This window comes from Phoca vitulina, unplaced genomic scaffold (assembly GCF_004348235.1).
Source record: "Phoca vitulina isolate PV1807 unplaced genomic scaffold, GSC_HSeal_1.0 scaffold17, whole genome shotgun sequence".
In the NCBI taxonomy this organism is placed as follows: domain Eukaryota; kingdom Metazoa; phylum Chordata; class Mammalia; order Carnivora; family Phocidae; genus Phoca; species Phoca vitulina.
In genome coordinates, this window is record NW_022589720.1 from 7020272 (window position 1) to 7037999 (window position 17728).

Consider the following 17728-nt stretch of genomic DNA (forward strand, 5'->3'; position numbering starts at 1 on the left):
AAATGTTTATGTGATTCATAACTGAATGGCTAAAGTTGTCTTGCTGGAAGCTGGAAGACCTTATGGGGATCCTGTGATTTCTCTCTATACATTGCATTTCTCCCACCAGGCAGATGCTGTCTGTAGACGATATTTAATTAATAAAGGTGCCGACATATTAACTCCATGTTTTGAAACTTTGCTCTTTCAAGCAATAAATGTTCTGCAGTAACCTAATCTCCATACTAATTTTCTTAATGAGTGCTAATTTCTTTAACTAAATGGCATTATTACAAACTAAATGAATTAAGAATGGCTAGACATCCATTCACAAATGGAGCCAATCTCTTTCTTAACGGTTCCATCTTTCCCTCCAGTTTTATAAAGCAAAACTTAAAAGACATGTCTCTTCTGTTTCATATGTAGACTATGATTCTTCCAGATTCCAGCTTTTCTTCTCTCCCCAATTAGTTCTTATAATAAAGCAAAAATGAAACAACAAACACCTAAAGCCCAGGGGCATTTGATCATTTAGCTACACTTTTCTCTAAAGAGAGTTTTATTGATTTGTGAGAATTTAGGTTTACTTTATAGATCATGAAGTAAAAAAGCAGAGAGAGGAAAGGTAGTGTCCATTTGTAAATCTGATAAATGTTTATTGACCCTGTCTTGGGCTTGGCACCATGCTGGAAGTTGCAAAGATCTGGAAAGACAATGCCCAGATTTTGGCTCATGGTCTGATGGGCTGAATGAAACGTGGCCTGGCAAGCAGTGCTCAGAATTCTAGTTTCTGTTCTAGGCCTGATGATTCTCAGGACATTCTCTCTCCGATTCATACCAATCCCACATCTGGGCCTGTCAAGATGCCAGATGTACCTCAAAATTCAGTAAGTGGCAATTCACTTTATGAAACAAATACATATATATGGTAAATAAGTCCTGGAGTACAAAAGGAGATACAAGAAAAGGAAAAGTTTCTCTTGCACTTTACACCCCCAGAGGTAACCATCCATTCTCATGACTTGGATTTATCATTCACATACTTTTCCCATGCTATTCATGAAAGAGTTATGCCAAAAAAATGCTAAAATTAAAACAAAATATTTTCAGTCATTTTCTGAGGTCAAACGTGATTAAAATGTATTTTTTAAATATTGTTCTTCCAAAATAATTTTGCGAGGGAAATGGCTACGTCTAGTTAAAAACACAGTGCTGTCTGTCACAAGTTAAGATGTGTGCACAGCATGAGACACACACATAAGCACTTTTTTCAGCCTCCCCTGAGGTTCCAGGATCATCTCCAGAACTGCAGAATAACCAAGAGGGTATGAAACCTCCTTCTGGGGTGTTGGGTGTAGCCTGGAAGCAAGCATAATGAAGAGGAAATAATGGGAAGAGGCCATGGCTAGTCATCAGTGGACACAACCGACTTCTGCCTGTCCTCGGGCTCACCAACTCTGGCTCTCAGAGACGCACGCGGTCAGGGTCATGGTGTAGCTCATCCCTGCTGACACCTGACCACTGGGCTGATGTCCTCACTGTCCCAGGGGCGGCACAGTGAACCAAAGACAAAGCCTGGGCCTTGGGGTCAGAGCTCCAGCCCTGAACCTGGGTTTCATATTGCACAAGGTATGTGACCTTGGGCAGGATCCAAACATCTGAGCCCCCATCTCCTCATCTAAAAATGACCTTGACTTGACCCTCAGGGTGTAGTGGTGACAGGAAATCATGGTAAGAACTAGCACAGAGCCCGACATGTAAAAGAAACTCATGGGACTATATCGACTGTTATCATTTATAAACATCTTAAAAGACATCAAACTGTGCATGGCCTTTGAAAAATGGATACTAAAAAAATTTTTTTTTAAATGTGAATATGATTTGGGGAAGGAGACAGGTACTTTAGTTAAGCTCAGTTTCTCTTGTTAACATTATAAAACTCATTTATAAAATTGATTTTTCTTTTTTCTTTTTTTTTTTTTTAAAGATTTTATTTATTTATTTGACACAGAGAGACAGCAAGAGAGGGAATTCAAGCAGGGGGACTGTGAGAGGGAGAAACAGGCTCCCCACTGAGCAGGGAGCCCGATGCGGGGCTCGATCCCAGGACCCTGGGATCATGACCTGAGCCGAAGGCAGACACTTAATGACTGAGCCACCCAGGCACCCCTAAAATCGATTTTTCTAATAGGGAATGAAATTACTTATATTCTACTATGGAAAGTATATTTAACAAAGAAATTACTGCTCAGTTGTTCATTGTTATCCTGTTCCTTTGAATTTGCTTTTGTCAAAAAAAAAAAATCTTTCCCCATAATTCATCAAAAAAAATCTGGTCATATAGATATTAGTTTCTGAAAAATGGATCCTTTTCTCCAGTTAGTGTTAATGAGGGAGGTTTTCTTGTCTTTCTATAGGAAGGGGATGCCAAAGAAACATAATGGAAAGAATCCACAGAAATGCTTGGGTTTAAGTCTTCAGATTTTCTTTTCTCAAATGGAATACTTGCGAGTCAAACACAATCGAACCCTTTCTGAGTGTGGGGATGCAGAAGACCACAGTCTCTCAGTTTACAATAAAGCTCTAATCTCTCGAGGCTTTTCTCCAAGCAGTCGGACAAGTAAACAGCAGGGAGATTCAGCTCTGGATATAACTGTATAATCTTCTCCTCCCAGGAGCATGATGAAAACAGACAAGTGGCCTCATTCTCCTTGCAGGAAAAAGGGGGAACTGGGAATGCCTCCCGGGCTGCCGTGCCTGGTGGCGGCCGGCGCCCATGGTGTGTTGGTTGGGCTCCACGTGCCGCCGTGCAGGAGATGAGGTGGGCGCCATGACACCTCGCTTCCCCGACCTGACGCGGGCGTTAGCCTTTCCCGTCACACTCACAGGACCCGGGCTATTGTAACCCCGACTCAACGTACCATGGAAAGTACCATGGAAAGGATAAACTGCCTCCTGCTTTGCAAGCCACGAACTCTCATTCTGGCCCCAGAAACACCCCACATAAAGCACAGGCCTATGTCTTCCTGCGTGTTATCCTGTGTCATGCCCCCCAAAATCCATTACAACTCAGAGCTCACTGGGCTGTGGTTGGAAGATCGGGGCCCTTCCAGGGGCATTCCAGCTTGTGACACGCTTGTTGGCAAGACCCCGAGTCTCCCTGTCACCCACTGACCATCAGCAACTGGGCAGAATCATTCCTGCACTAGGTCAGTCTTGGAGGGAACAGAAATCAGAACAAATTTCAAGCAGCCATTGGTTACCTTTAGGAAAAAGGTGTTATATAAAAGATAGTTGCTGATAAATACCACTCTTTGTTGTTATTGCTCACCACAGCATCATTGTTAGGGAGAAAGTCCCTTACGTTATTCCTCAACACCCTGATACCAAAGGACCAAAGGAGGCAGCATATGATACACTTCACTGTCTAGAATTATCTAGAAAGGAATATTGCAATAATTTTTATTATACATAAAAACTTTCCTTCTATAAGAGAATGCCCACTTTGCAGAGTGCTTTAAATTTTAAACTATATGCATTATCCCATTTGACTCTACAGCAATTCGCATGTATTAGATGAAAAGTGAGGTCTAAAATACTTTAGTGACCAGGTCGAGAAATAGCACATGCAGCCTGTCATGTGACTGCCAGTCTCTGAGCCCCGAAGCTTGTGCGATGGAGCACCTTGTTTGAGAAAGAATGACCTGTGAATGGTATCTGTGAGTGATATACCCAAACAGTCCATTTCTGTACCAAATCTGCCCTTATGCACCACCTTGGAGGATGGAGTTACTGAGATCACCGATCCCTAAGAACGTTTGAGATTATGATTTCCCCAAGGGCAATCTTTTGTTGGGGGTCACAGCACTTAGGCAATATTCCAACATTCAAGTGCTGGTCAAGTTTATAGTGTGTACAGTACTTTTCAGTTTCCTGAGCACCTGGGCCTGCATTTTCCCAAACTGAGCTGTGAAGGCCACTGTGGTCCATGGTGGACACCCCACGGCCAGTGAGAATTGAGGAGGGTTGAGGGAAGGTGATGGCACTTGGGGTTCCCTGCACCTGCAGGGCTTCCTTGTTCCTCACTCCTCCCAGGCCCGTAGGGTTCCGGAGCCTCAGAAGAGAGGCAGTGTCCCAAGAGAGATGGTGCTGAGGACAGTACCGTGAGGACTGTCCCGGAGAGGGGATGCCACATCTCTCCATCTCAGGGGATTAGCTCTGGGCAGAGATGATGCGCTTCACATTACTCTCTGCCTGCTCTGTACCTATATTACATATATTCCTATAAAAATAAACTTGTACAGATGAATGCAGGAACACCAAATATCAGCATTATTGCTGAGTGTTATCCTGCACGGAAGAGTTTATTTTAACGCTGACAACTGTTTACAGATGTCATAACGTGGTTCCTCCCCTGCAGACCCTGGCGGGTTATTCCCCAACATGGGAAATGAGTTTGCATCAAAGTCTGCATCCTGGGATGCAGGGCTCACAAGAATGTTAAGGTCCTGATAATGCCATAAACCGCCGGGGCTGCCCTACCTGCGTGTGCGGTAGAACGGGCATCTCTTCAGTGGGACCTTGGCCACGTGCTCCTGCAGGCCCACAAACAGGACACTCTGGCTGTGGAGAATCTGCAGGCTCCTGATGGGCTCCCCCCGCCCTTCAGGGAAGAGCTCGATTTCTTCCAGCAAACAGCTGCCGGCAGCCGGAGCCAGGGGTGCCCGCACTTTTTTAATGGTGCCGTAATCTGTGAGGGCAACAGGGAAGGAAGAAAAGGGAAATAAGGTGAGCGGGTCTCTCCAGCCACTCCTCCCCTAAGCAGCCGTGCTTCTCCAGCCTGGTGCACACAGAATCATCTGAGGAGCTTTTAAAAAATGCTGACACCCGAATCCCACCCCAGGCCTGTTCAATGGTCAGTGCTGCAGGTGGGGCAGGTGCCAACAGCTGGTACAGGGCTAGTACGTAGCTGGTGACAAGAACCTCTCAGCCACCATGTGCCTCACCCAGTTCCAGGTCCAGACACCCAGAGCTCAGGAAAGCTTCCTGAGGTTCAAAGTAGCCAGCCTGGAGCCATCCCAGGGAAAACATCAGATGAGAGGAGTCTTCAGGAGACTCTTTTGGATTCCTAGTGTCAGAAAGAGGTGCTGACCTTGCCACCCGTCCAGGGCAGACACCGTGTGATGGGCAACCGCAGGTATGCAGGACAGCAAAGGATGCACCTTCTCCTTCCTGCCTCGGAAGTTCATCCTTCGCTGTCTCTCTTTCTCCTTTGTCTAGAACGCCTCCTTCCTCTTTCTCTCTAATGCATGATGTTTGGGATGCCCTTCTCTGTCTCAAAGTCCCAAATTCTTCTCTCCTGCTCAAGGGAACATCTGTTCCCAGCCTGGTCTCTTCCCTGCCCTTAGTTTTCTGCTCACCATGTGTTTGTGCTCACTTACTTATAAGCATGGCTATGAGCATGGCCTCTGAACCAGGCATCTCCTCGGCCTGGCTGGGGAGAGCACAGAGAAGAGTCCTCTCAGCCCGTGAGAGGCACAGCATGGCCAATGCCACGTGTCAGGGACACAGATGTGAAACACACGCTAATGTCCCCGGTGCACTAGGGCGAGTCCCCTGCTGCCAGCCTACAAACCCAGGGCAAGACACCAAACCCACTAGGAGCACCTCCTAAAGCCATCATCAAGCTCCCCTAATCAACCCATCAGGATCCCGAGTTTCAAAACATTATAGTTCTCATCCTGTAAATACAGAGAATGAGGCCAAGGAGTTATTCCAAAACCAGAATTAAATCAAGAACCTTTGGCTTCGAGGCTTCCTATCAATCCATAAATCTCAAGACTTTAGACAGGAACATGTTTCAGTTTTCCATGCCTAATGGAAGTCCTCAGAGACTTAGAATGTTTCATTTAAAGAGAAAAGTACATGTGCGACATATATGATCCTGAATTTATTTTAAAAAGTATATCTGAACCACATCTCCAGTGAATACTTATTGATTATGAACTGACTTCATAATAATGTATGCAGTATTAGTAAACCATTGCTTAATTTTTATCTTGAGCTACCTGGATAAATGTGTTACTTTTGAGAAAGTTCAAGCATAAACAGATTTATGCTATATCCTGGGAAGATGAAAAATGTAGTGCCTGTCTTTGAGGAAAGAGTGTATGTGTTTTAGAGAGAGAGAGAGAGAGAGAGAGAAACAGCCTATACAGCAAGAAGCAGACATTCTAACAAATGAACAGCTCACAGATTTAAGTGTGCAAGAAAATTTGTATGTCTTCACTACAAAAGTCAACCTAATTTGGACCTGGTGACCACAGTTCCCAGCTGGTGGGAAATTCAACTTCAGTGACTCGGGGGTCTTCCTGCCCTGCAGAGAGCTAAGCATCAACAAATATGCACAGCACCAAGCCATGATGGGGACAAGATGGAAGCTTCAGGGAAGGTGACTTCAGTGCGGATGGCTCAGCCACAATACCCTGACAGGAGGTTCCCACCAGCAGACGGAAGCGCCAGCCCTCCTGTGGAGCAGTGCCGCGCACGGAGCCCCTGGCCACCCTTTGGGACACCGTGACAACAGAAGACATCGTCTGAGCCAGAGGACAGGAGGGGGAGCCAGGGACTGCCACCATCCAGTGGGCACCAAGGCTCGTATGAGGGCTTAAGTGAGAGACCCTTGCGATGAAACAAGGACATTTGAGAGCAATGCAGGGATGGGGGTGGGGGCAGGGCGCGGGCAGAGCAGATGGGAGTCCAGCGGGAAAATCGTCATCTTTGGACACTGTCACACTATATTCATGGGAGATATGGGTTACAGAACAAAATGCTCTTCAACAGTTGAACAAAGACCTTGATGTTTAGTATTTAGATTGCTGAAGAACTGCTAGTCTGAGAAACCTACCCAAATGAATAATAGTTCAACTATCAACATGCTTACAAGCATGTCAAATTGTTAAACAACTGCAGGGAAAAACAAATTTTAAGAGATGTTTACTGACTTGATTTAAAAGAATAGCCATCATTGGTCAAAACATTTCTCTTTTTTTAAGATTTTACTTTATTTATTTGAGAGAGAGCACACGAGCAGGGGGAGCAGCAGAGGGAGAGGGAGAAGCAGGCTCCCCGCTGAGCAAGGGAGCCCGACACGGGGCTCGATCCCAGGACCCCGGGATCATGACCCGAGCTGAAGGCAGATGCTTAGTGACTCAGCCACCCAGGCACCCCGGTCAAAACATTTCAATGCATATTTCTGCACACCATGTATCACTTTCCAGCAGACGGGATCGAACACAACTGCGGGGCTGAGCATTTCAGACAACGGAACTTAGCATGGATTCGTGTGCTTGTCCACCATCTGTGCCTCTCCTGGGACTCCTTCACTCTCTGCAGTGTCTGGTCATGCGAGGAGCACCTCAAAGCTCCCCCTGCCTTTGGCACCAGGACCAGCCCATGCGGACCTGAAGCGGCCTCTGTTTTGGTGAAGCTTTTCCTTCCCCAGCCCGTGCCTAGTTCTCATTCTGAGCTCACACCCTGCTGCCTTGGTGTAGAACACCCTCCTCACCTGGATGCCTCCAGAAGACTCGCTCTACTCCTGTGTCTGAAGAGAGCGTCAGGCCCCACATGTGACCACACCACAGACCGTCTACATGAGATGCCACCAAGGTCCCAAGTCACCCGAGGGCTCCCTCTCACCTCCACCTCTCTGTGCGCCAGTCACAGGGGCACCTGCAGCTCCGAGAGCCCGGGAGGGCCCCAGCCCTGCACATATAGGCTCTCTGCCTGAAGGGGTCGCCCTGCCATCTTCCTCTGGCTGCTGCCCTCATGTCCTTGTTCCGATAGCTGGGGGGGGGTCTTCTCAATGCCCCTCTGCACACCCCCAGGTAGACACTTCCTCCCAGGGTGTCTGTGATGCCCAGGTCAGGGCGTTCTTTCACCATTCATCTTTCACTCCCACTCTGCCCTCTCTTGGGGGCACAATTAGGTCTTGTTCTTTCCATCTCACTTTAGCTGAGTCGCTAAGCTACTTATTTTTCTTTTCATTTAAAAAAAATTTTTTTAAAAGATTTTATTTATCTGAGAGAGAGACAGAGAGAGAGAGAGGGAGCGCGTGAGAGCATAAGCAGGGGAGGGGCAGACGGAGGGAGAGAAGCAGACTCCCCACTGAGCAGGGAGCCCAACATGGGACTCCATCCCAGGACTCTGGGATCATGACCTGAGCCGAAGACAGATGCTTAACCAACTGAGTCACCCAGGCTTCTTTTCATTTTTTAAGTGAATGAATGAGTATCTTGGTTGTATTCCAAAATTTTTTCTATTGAGGCATGGAACACTGTGTAAGTTTAAGGCCCACCGCTCGCTGACCTGATACATTTATCCATTGCAACATGATTAACACTGTAGCGCAGTGTCAGGTGACACTTCTATCCTGTCACATAATTTTGCTACAAACAGATACATTTTGAACTATGAAATAACCTTGGAATTCCAAGGAAACTATTTCTCCTTGGAATACATTAAAACAAAAGAAAAAGAAAGCCTGAGTTATCCTGCGTTTCAGAAAAGAGAAGGGACAGGTTGAAGGAGCAACATTTCTGAATCCCACATTAACATGACACCACTATTTTAAGCAGTTTAAGCAGGGACTCTATAATCCCCACAGCCACCACTGGTCTGGTAGGTGGCCAATTGACCTTTTATGCTCCCTCCTGTTACAGTGGAATATTCTCTCCTAGTTGCTTGACATATGGTGGAAACACTTGCCCTGGAACAAGGATCTGGCAAAGGCATTCATCTCTTTCCATGGCAGAAAGGCAGAGCCTGGCCCATAAAAGAGATGAGTGGGCAAACATCGATTTTGTTCAAAAAACAGTAGGACCCTGGTCGGTCCCAGAGAGCGCTTAATTTTTTGTTGTTGTTTCTGCTTTATAACATTTATCAGAGTTTAATTACTCATTTACTTGTTTTGTGGCTTCTATGCTTGACCTGAAGCACCACGGGGACACACACTGTCAGTCCTGTGCTCTGATGTAGGCAGAGTGGTCACTGCGATGGGCCTGTGGAGATCAATAAACACACGCTGGGTGAGAGACCCAACGACGAGTGAGGACGAAAGGGAGAAAGAAGGAATGGGAACGGGAACGTCACTATCATCTGTGCACTTGCTAGGAAAAGTCCTGGTTAATATTTTTCCCATCATGGTCTTCAATGAGAGTTATGTGATCAGTCAGTGTGAAGGTAAAACAAGAAACACTATTTCCCCACTATGCAGAGATGTCAGCGAAAAGTGTCATAAGCTAAATAGGAACAGAGAAAATAATTTTAATTGGTTTCATCTGATAAAATATTAACTCTGAAAATTTGCCATTAAAAATAAAACCATATATACCTCCCATACACCGGAAATTCAATACTTTACTCCAAGTGAGTTGCAGGGGGAAAAAACAAAAAACAGGAAAAAAAACATATGCCAGTGTCAAAAGTTCAGAAATAACAGAAGTAAAACCAATGACTCATCGAAGTAGCAATTAGTAAGCGTTTACTGTGCACACACCAAAAGGACAGTGTGAAACCAAGAGCACTTGGACCACTACATGGAAGGAGGCTCAGGGGGGTATTGTTATACAGCAGCTTATGTTGTGGGAAGCCAGTGACTTTATTCTTCATGGTGATTGGTTATAATATTAGAATTTTCTTAAATAATAGGCAATTGGTTAGTGGTTACTAATATCAACCCTGGGACACAGCTCAAGTTTTTCTTACGATTTTCAGAGGCATAAGCAAGAAATGACCCAGGTCAAGTTAGCCTTGTAAAAGAAGCAGATTATGTTTTGTTTGCATGACTGACCTAGTTTTATCTGCTCAGGGACATTTCAAGATTAGTTTCCATTTGTTTTTGTTTTTTTTTATTTGTTTGTTTTTAACACAAGAATTACATACAAGTTTCTCAATTGTTCTTTAAAATTCTGATGATTAGCAAGAAAAGAAGAATTTGGCACTTTCTGTCAACTGTAGCTCAGGTTCCCAGGCGAACACAGACACACAGGACTGGTGCTGCTTTGGCACAAACACTCGTTAACAGTTGCTTTTTCTTCAAAGTGTCAACTACTAAGTCTGTCATCGACACAAATTTGAGAGTCATATTTTGGTAGCTTATGTCTCCAATTGAAAACCAGGTGCACTGTGGGAAAGACAGAGCTACTGCAAGATTTTTAAGACCGATCAAAGCTGATAGTATGGTTGTTATTTGAAAGACATGAACACTTGCAATCACATGGAAATTTCATTCTCTATTGTACTGAGTAACTTATACTGGCCTCATTTCAGCAGGACAAGCAGTTATGTTTATATCCTAGGGGGTTACGAGATTAAATAAAGGCTGTCCACTTAAATTTAAATTTTAGATAAACCATGAAAAATCTTTTTAGTAGTAGTTATGTCCTAGTCAGTAGTATTCATATTTATCTGAAATTGAAATTTAATTGGATGGCCTGTGTTTTATTTGCTAAATCTGGCAACCCTATTACACCCACATTTCATCTGATCATCTCAGCAATCTAGTTAAGATGTAGCGAATACAGTTGACCCTTAATGAGCACGGGTTTGACCTGAGCAGGTTCACTTACACGCGGATTTTTTTTTCAATAACTACAGTGCAATACTGTAAATGTATTTTCTCTTCCTTATGATTTTCTTTTTTTTTTTTTTAAGATTTTATTTATTTATTTGACAGAAAGAGACATAGCGAGAGCAGAAACACAAGCAGGGGGAGTGGGAGAGGGAGAAGTGGGCTTCCCGCAGAGCAGGGAGCCCGATGCGTGGCTCGATCCCAGGACCCCAGGGATCATGACCTGAGCTGAAGGCAGACGCTTAATGACTGAGCCACCCAGGCACCCTTGATTTTCCTTTTTTTTAAAGATGTTATTTATTTACTTGACAGGAGAGAGAGAAAGAGCAAGAGAGCACAAGCAGGGGGAGAGGGAGAGGCAGGCTCCCCACTGAGCAGGGATCCCTAAGTGGGGCTTGATCCCAGGACCCTGGGATCATGACCTGAGCCAAAGGCAGACCCTTCACCGACTGAGCCACCCAGACACCACGCTTATGACTTTCTTAGTAACATTTTCTTTTCCCTCGCTTACTTTATTGTAAGAATACAATATATCTTACATCTAACATAGAATATATGTTAATGACTGCCTATGTCATTGGTAAGACTTCCAGTCAACAGTAGGCTCTAAGTAGTTAAGTTTGTGGAGTCAAATATGCAGGTTGTCAAATGCGCAGGGTGTGGGCACCCTTAGCCCCTGGTAATCCAAGGGTCAAGTGTACATGCGCGATTATTCTCACTTCATAGATGAGAAAATTGAGTTTCAGAGAGGAGAAGAATTGATAAATCTTTCTGATAAGCTGCACTTTCCTGTAAGGGATCCAGACATGAAATAAGTGTTCGCTTCAATGTCAACGAATGGGGATCAAAGATTGTAACGAGGAATTCCGAAGTAACCAGTAATTTAAAAGCTATTGCTGAGGAAGCAGTGTCCTGCGTAGGAAGAGGTAAGCTTTACGGAAAATGTTGGCATTCTCTTTTTATCCCATGAACTCAGCTAGAAGTCATAAAACTTAACCAGTTGGGAGGTAACAAGAAGAAAGTCAACATTCTGACCCAATGGGAGCTGTCATCTGATGCCCACGGGGAGGACACGCACAGGTGGCCGCTGCTTCAGAAGGCACGCATTCCCCTGGTCACCGGGACCACACTAACCTCTCCTACGGACCACGCGGATGCGGACAGTCGGGCAAACACAATGACTGATGTCCCTGCTCCTGTATGCCATCTGTCTAGTGAGGCACACAGAGCCAAATTCAAATACATGCCTGCAGATGAGCAGAAGCTGTACAGATACTTAGAAGCTGGTATTTCCGGGAATCAGAGAAAGAGACAACTACCCCAAGAAACCATCACCAGACCAGACCTCACACAAGTAAAGGGCTTCACTAACATGCTTGCCAGTGGTAAGAGAACTCTCCAGGGCATAAATCATCAGAATGCACATCCAAACAGTTCTTGATACTGATTTTTGTTCCTGCCTGATGAAGTCACGGAAGACCAGAAGTGACTCTGATAGAAGGTAGAGAACACAGACGTAAAATTGGATTACTGGAATCACAGAGATATTCATTTCAACCTCAATACTCTACAAAGCAAAGGTTGTAAATAAAATGCTTTAAAAGTTGGAACATCACCACATGAAGGAGTAATCAATTAAATTTTAAAATGAATGAGGGACTGCTCAGGGAAAATATTTATGTAAAACCAACTGAAAGACTGGAGTGTCACTTGAAAAGGACATAAAGAAATTCCCCCAAAGAATGACAGGCACAAGAAATGACACATGAAACCCTGCATCTTGGCCCCCCCCCCCCACTTCTACCCTATAGGAAAATGTCCTGCAGCAGATGAGCTACTGAGCACTCCATGGAAAGAGTAAATGAAATGAAAACAAAAATGAACAAAAATAAATGTGGTTTTTAGCAGGAAATCAACAAGTATTTTGGCTTCAATGAAAAAAAATATATTCTTAGAGTGGAGTGTGGCTGGCAGTAAAGAGAGCTTCCAGGACAAATTCCTACCGCATTTCCTGGGGATAGGATGACTGGCTCATGGCACCTGGGGAAGCAGCAACAATGATTAAAATCCACAAAACCTTCCAGAGCACTTATGCCTGCAGGTGGGAGCTGACAGAGTTTGTCTGGACCAGCACCATCCAATGGAAATATATTACAATCCACGTAATTTTAAATTTTTCTAGTATCTACATTTAAAAAGGAAAAACCAACAGGGAAACAGGTGAATTAATTTTCATTATCTATTTTTATCTCACCCAATGTATCCAAAATATTATGAGATGTAAAATTATCATATGTAATTAATATAATATTGAGATACTTTGCTTTTTTTTATACTGTCTTGAAAATGCAGTATCATTTCAGACTAGCCACATTTGAGGGGTCCAGCAGCCCCCCGAGGCTACAGCTCTCATATTGGACAGCCCGGAGACACACAAAGCAGTCCTAGGTGCTGCCCTAGAGAGTCCCCCAAAAAACAGGCAGTACGTTCATGACAGTTCACTTCACCCATAGCATGACAAGCTTCACTGGACAGCATTACACATTTTGAAACTTGCCATATGATTTCCCTTGAATAAAGGGTTCCCCTCCACACCAGGGCACTAGTCTAGTTGCTTCCTATTGCAGGTAAGATAACCCAGGTCTCTAAAGGTTAACTAATAACTCACAATTATCTAGCTGGTGAGTACAGCCCTAGGGCTAAACCTGGCCCCAAACCCCTCATCTCCCCACCTGGCATCGCCCGCTGACAGTCTGCCCACAGGCAAGTGACAGATGTCCTGTGAGAGAGAATTCAATCATTGTCAGATCATTTCAGAAACTTGTGGATTGCCACAAAGCAATCATAGCCATTAGAGAAGGTTCCTTCCTGTTCTTTGTCTGCTCTGTAGAGTTCTCCTTTTAACTAGAGCTCAAGCTAGTCCCTCCTCTTCTGTGGAGTGTAGTTTCTGAGAAAAGTATCACTTTTCTGAGAAAACAAATGAGCCTGAAGACCTCCCAAACAGAAAGGGTGTGGGTGACATAATCTTTTACCATCCATGGCATGAACAATCAACATGTTACAGCTAACACAGAGAAGAAAAAACAAGTAACCAAAATTAAGCTAACAAGGAAAGAGAAGTGCAGGTGCACAGCTTTATGTATAAATAGGAAAATATAGACAACCTTCACCTTCCTAACTCAGTTCATTTTCTGAATCCAACAAGACAAGTCCATGGGGAGAATAAGAGAGACCCCACTAGAAGGGCCACCTCTAATTGCAAATGGTCTATCATCATTATGTTTTTTTTTTTAAGATTTTATTTATTTATTAGAGAGAGAGGGGGGAGAGGGTCAGAGGGAGAAGCAGACTCCGCATTCAGCAGGGAGCCCAACGTGGGACTTGATCCTGGGACTCCGGGATCATGACCTGAGCGAAGGCAGTCGCTTATCCAACTGAACCACCCAGGTGCCCCCATCATTATGTTTTCTGAATTAAAATCCCAAACGGTCACAGGGCATAAGAGATGGAGGGGACATACAACATTATTTGAATTTTGCAGGCGAGGAAAGCAAAGCCCAGAAAGGTTAAGTGAGTGCCAAAGTTCACACTGTTGGGCCAGAATTTAGATCCTCTTCTTAGCAATCAAGTGCTCGTTATTTCTGTTTTACAAGTATGGAAGGGGTAGTATGTAATCCCCGTAATAGTGCATCAGCATCAGTACGGCTCACGAGCTCCTGAAAGATCAGGGGGACCGATAAAGAGTTGTTAAACAAGACAAAGATGAAGCTACAATTTATGGACAAGTGCTTATCTTACCATAGAATTCACTAGATAGATAACTAATGTGTAAGTGGTGCCAAGCCCAGAATCGATCTGACTTCTCTATCAGGCTTGGGGCTCTCACTTCCAATAGCTCAGGAAGCAAACAAGAGAATAATCTGATGAAAAAATGCCTTCTATTTCAGTGCCATCTTTAAACAAAGAGCACTTAAGATGGCAAAAGATATTTATTTTTTAAGTTAATTAATTAATTAATTAATTTTTTGGTAGGCTCTAAGCCCAATGTGGAGCCCAACACAGGGCCTGAACTCACAACTCTGAGATCAAGACATGAGCTGAGAAGCTGAGATCAAGAGTTGGATGCTTAACTCACTGAGCCACAAAGGCATCCCAAAAGATATTTAAACAAAAAAGCTTACAATAAAAATAAGACCCTTAAACCACTATTTGCTACATGTAACATTAGCTTTATGTAATGTAAGTTCTATTGTACGTCATTCAGTTATTACTGGTTGAAAATAAGCCATATTTTTAACTTTGGGGGCAAAGAGCTGATATTTTTCTAATTTTCAGTGTTCACTTTGCTTACTAATATGGACTGCATCGTTTTACTGAGATTCCATTTTGCATCTTGATAGAGATGGCCAAGTACAACAATCTCTCATTTGTTACTAAAATAAGCCTTATAATAACATAGACCATGAGTTATTGTTCCGTGTTTCAGATATCATGACTCAAATTCAAATGCAAAGACGCTATAAATTATAGATTTGACTCAATTTTTTTTTTTACCTTGTATGATCACAGTGTAAGATTCATATTAGTAACAGCCTAGTATTTTCAAATACTGTCATTTATTTCACTTATTCCCCTATATATATGATCCTGAGCTAGGAAAGCAGCAGGAGATGATACAGGACATGTAAGATTGTGAAAAATGGATGCATTTTGATAAGCATTATAAAATAATTCATACAGATGGTGCTGTCGCTCACGACCTTTATGCTAATGGCTCTGCTGCTCTTTGGGGGAACGTCAGAGAAAACTGAATGAGCACTCAAGAATGAGCTTTCAGGTATCCGAGGAAAAGGTCGCTGATTATAATCAATTTCTTTTTGGAGGATTTCTAGAATTTTAGTCTCACCAAAATTTTGGAAGTTTATAAAAACAAATCTCTCTCTCTTTTTTTTTAGAAAGAAGGCAGGAAGAAAGAAGGGAGGGAGAGAGGGAAGGATAAAAGAAACATGGTCAGTTCAATATAACAGTTACTACTGCTGTGATTAAAAATGATACTTTTTGAATTTTCATACTTGTATATGATCAGACAGCCTTCTGCAATTCACTAAAGCCTGGACAATGAAACAATTAAGCTTAAATAATACTTAAAGTAAAATTCCTTATGCTCTATGTGTGAAGTGGTTTTAATTCGATGAACTTGAGAACCCTGAACAATGCGAAAAGACCCAGAGAAACTGATTCTTAAGTAGAGCAGCCGGAAGCACTTCCAAAGCACACAATAAATATATATTTCCTCTAAGGTGCAATAAAAACTCAGAGGGTGGAGTTATAACAGACTATATATAGTATATGTGTGTGTGTGTGTGTGTGTGTGTGTGTGTATATCATTTTGTGTCTTGTAAAAAAAACAGTCATAAGAAGCAAAGGAAGTGCTGGTTCAGAAAAATGTGGAATAAAGACACAGAGATTATTGCAAAGCATCAGATGGTTAAACGTAATCTTGACCGCATTCTCCTCTTGTTATGTCTCGATGTTTCGTTATATTTTAGCAGTATTTATTATTGAGCTTACCCTGTGCTGAATCCAGTACAGAAATTAAACCCATAAAATGGACACATGGCAGTTCTGACAATGGTTTCCTGTGACCGGGCTGGAGACTCACTGTGGACACCAAGACCACTAACTGGGAAAGCTAAATTATTATCTTTCCAGTTGTGCATCTGACTCTCTTTGATTCTCTGCCGCTGTATCCAAGAGGCATTTTTAGTGTTTTGTCTCATCGACCCAGAGTTCCTGCAGAGTAAAAGGAAACCTTTTGTATTTGCATCCGTGACTGTTCCAGGCATTATCAGTGAGGTAATGATGAAATGCCCTCCTTCCACTCACTGGGCAGCATGTTGCCACAGCAACAGATCATTATATAAACTTCATCAATTCAGCTGGTCATTATCCCAAAGTAGCAGACTGCTAATATGTTATGAACGTTCTTTCTTTTAACTCCTAATTGGGTAAATGAATTGAACTGGTTTTGGCACTGGGAGCTCAGCAATGCATTTATACAAGTAAAAGGGAATTAAAAGGGGAAAACAGGTCTTCGTGGCTATTATATGCTTAAAATGGAGATTTTAATCAACTCAGTTTATCAGATTCAACTAATGGCTTTTTTTCCCCCAAAAAGAATATGTTAGCCTATTGAAGCATCTTAGTCATAAATTGCATGCAAAATTCTTTGATCCCAAAGTATTATTTTAAGCCATATTCCCCATCCTCGCCCTTGGCATAGAAGTTCCAGGGAGGCAGGTCTTGGGGGATGTAGCCTGGCTTGTTCACTGTGATCCCGTTGGCATCCGGAACGGTGTCTGGTACCGAGTAGGTGCTCAAGCAGAGCACAGGGTTCAGAGTGTGGACTCTGGGGCCCGATGGCCCAGGTTAGACTCCTCGCTCCAACTCTTACAGGCCACATGGCCAAGAGCAGGCTGGTTACACCTCTGTGTCTCCTTCGCCCTGGGTCCAGCTCCTAGGTTGGCGGCCACACAGTGAGCTGCTCTATGCAGAGGGCTTGGCCGGTGCCTGGCACACAGTGCATGTAAAAACCCACTATCATTATTTTCTTGCTACTTCCAGGATTATAAGCTCTACTCAAGTTCTGTCTAAAATGAGCAAGCTGCTGCCTCCATCAGTCCTCGCCTCACCTGAAGCTGGAGGGGAGATGCTTCCCGTCCCAACACCTTCTACTGCCTTACAAAAAACCAAACCAAACCAAACACTCCTTTATGCAAAATCAGAAGCTGATGCTTCTAGGAAGTTTATCACTGGAGTTTCCTATGAATAAAAACAGTATTACAATTAAAATGAGAGCAATCAATCGAGTCCTCTGGGTGTCCTCTTGAAGCTCTCATCTGACCACACCACTTAGATCTAACTCTCATCGTTTCGCAAAGGAGGCAATTCAAGTTTCTAGAAGGAAATTACTGGCCTTGGATTTATTGTGTCTAAATTATACAACAGCCACCCACTTGGCAGAGTTGGCAGCCCTTCCCTGACAGTCACCAGGCGGGAAAAAAGAGTCTAAATCAGCCTGTCACCCCAGTGGTGAAATTTACACGGCGTCTGGTCCCA

The 17728-nt window shown here is 43.6% G+C and overlaps 1 protein-coding gene across 2 annotated transcripts in view; it reads right to left on the bottom strand.

Moving 5' to 3' along the window:
- The window catches only part of SEMA5A (semaphorin 5A), a 463746-nt gene that overhangs the window by 103767 nt on the left and 342251 nt on the right, over positions 1-17728 (bottom strand). For both annotated transcript variants that reach the window (XM_032415338.1, XM_032415337.1), the window contains exon 12: positions 4522-4729. In XM_032415338.1, coding sequence (XP_032271229.1) covers positions 4522-4729 — 208 coding nt within the window. The remainder of the gene's footprint in view (positions 1-4521; positions 4730-17728) is intronic.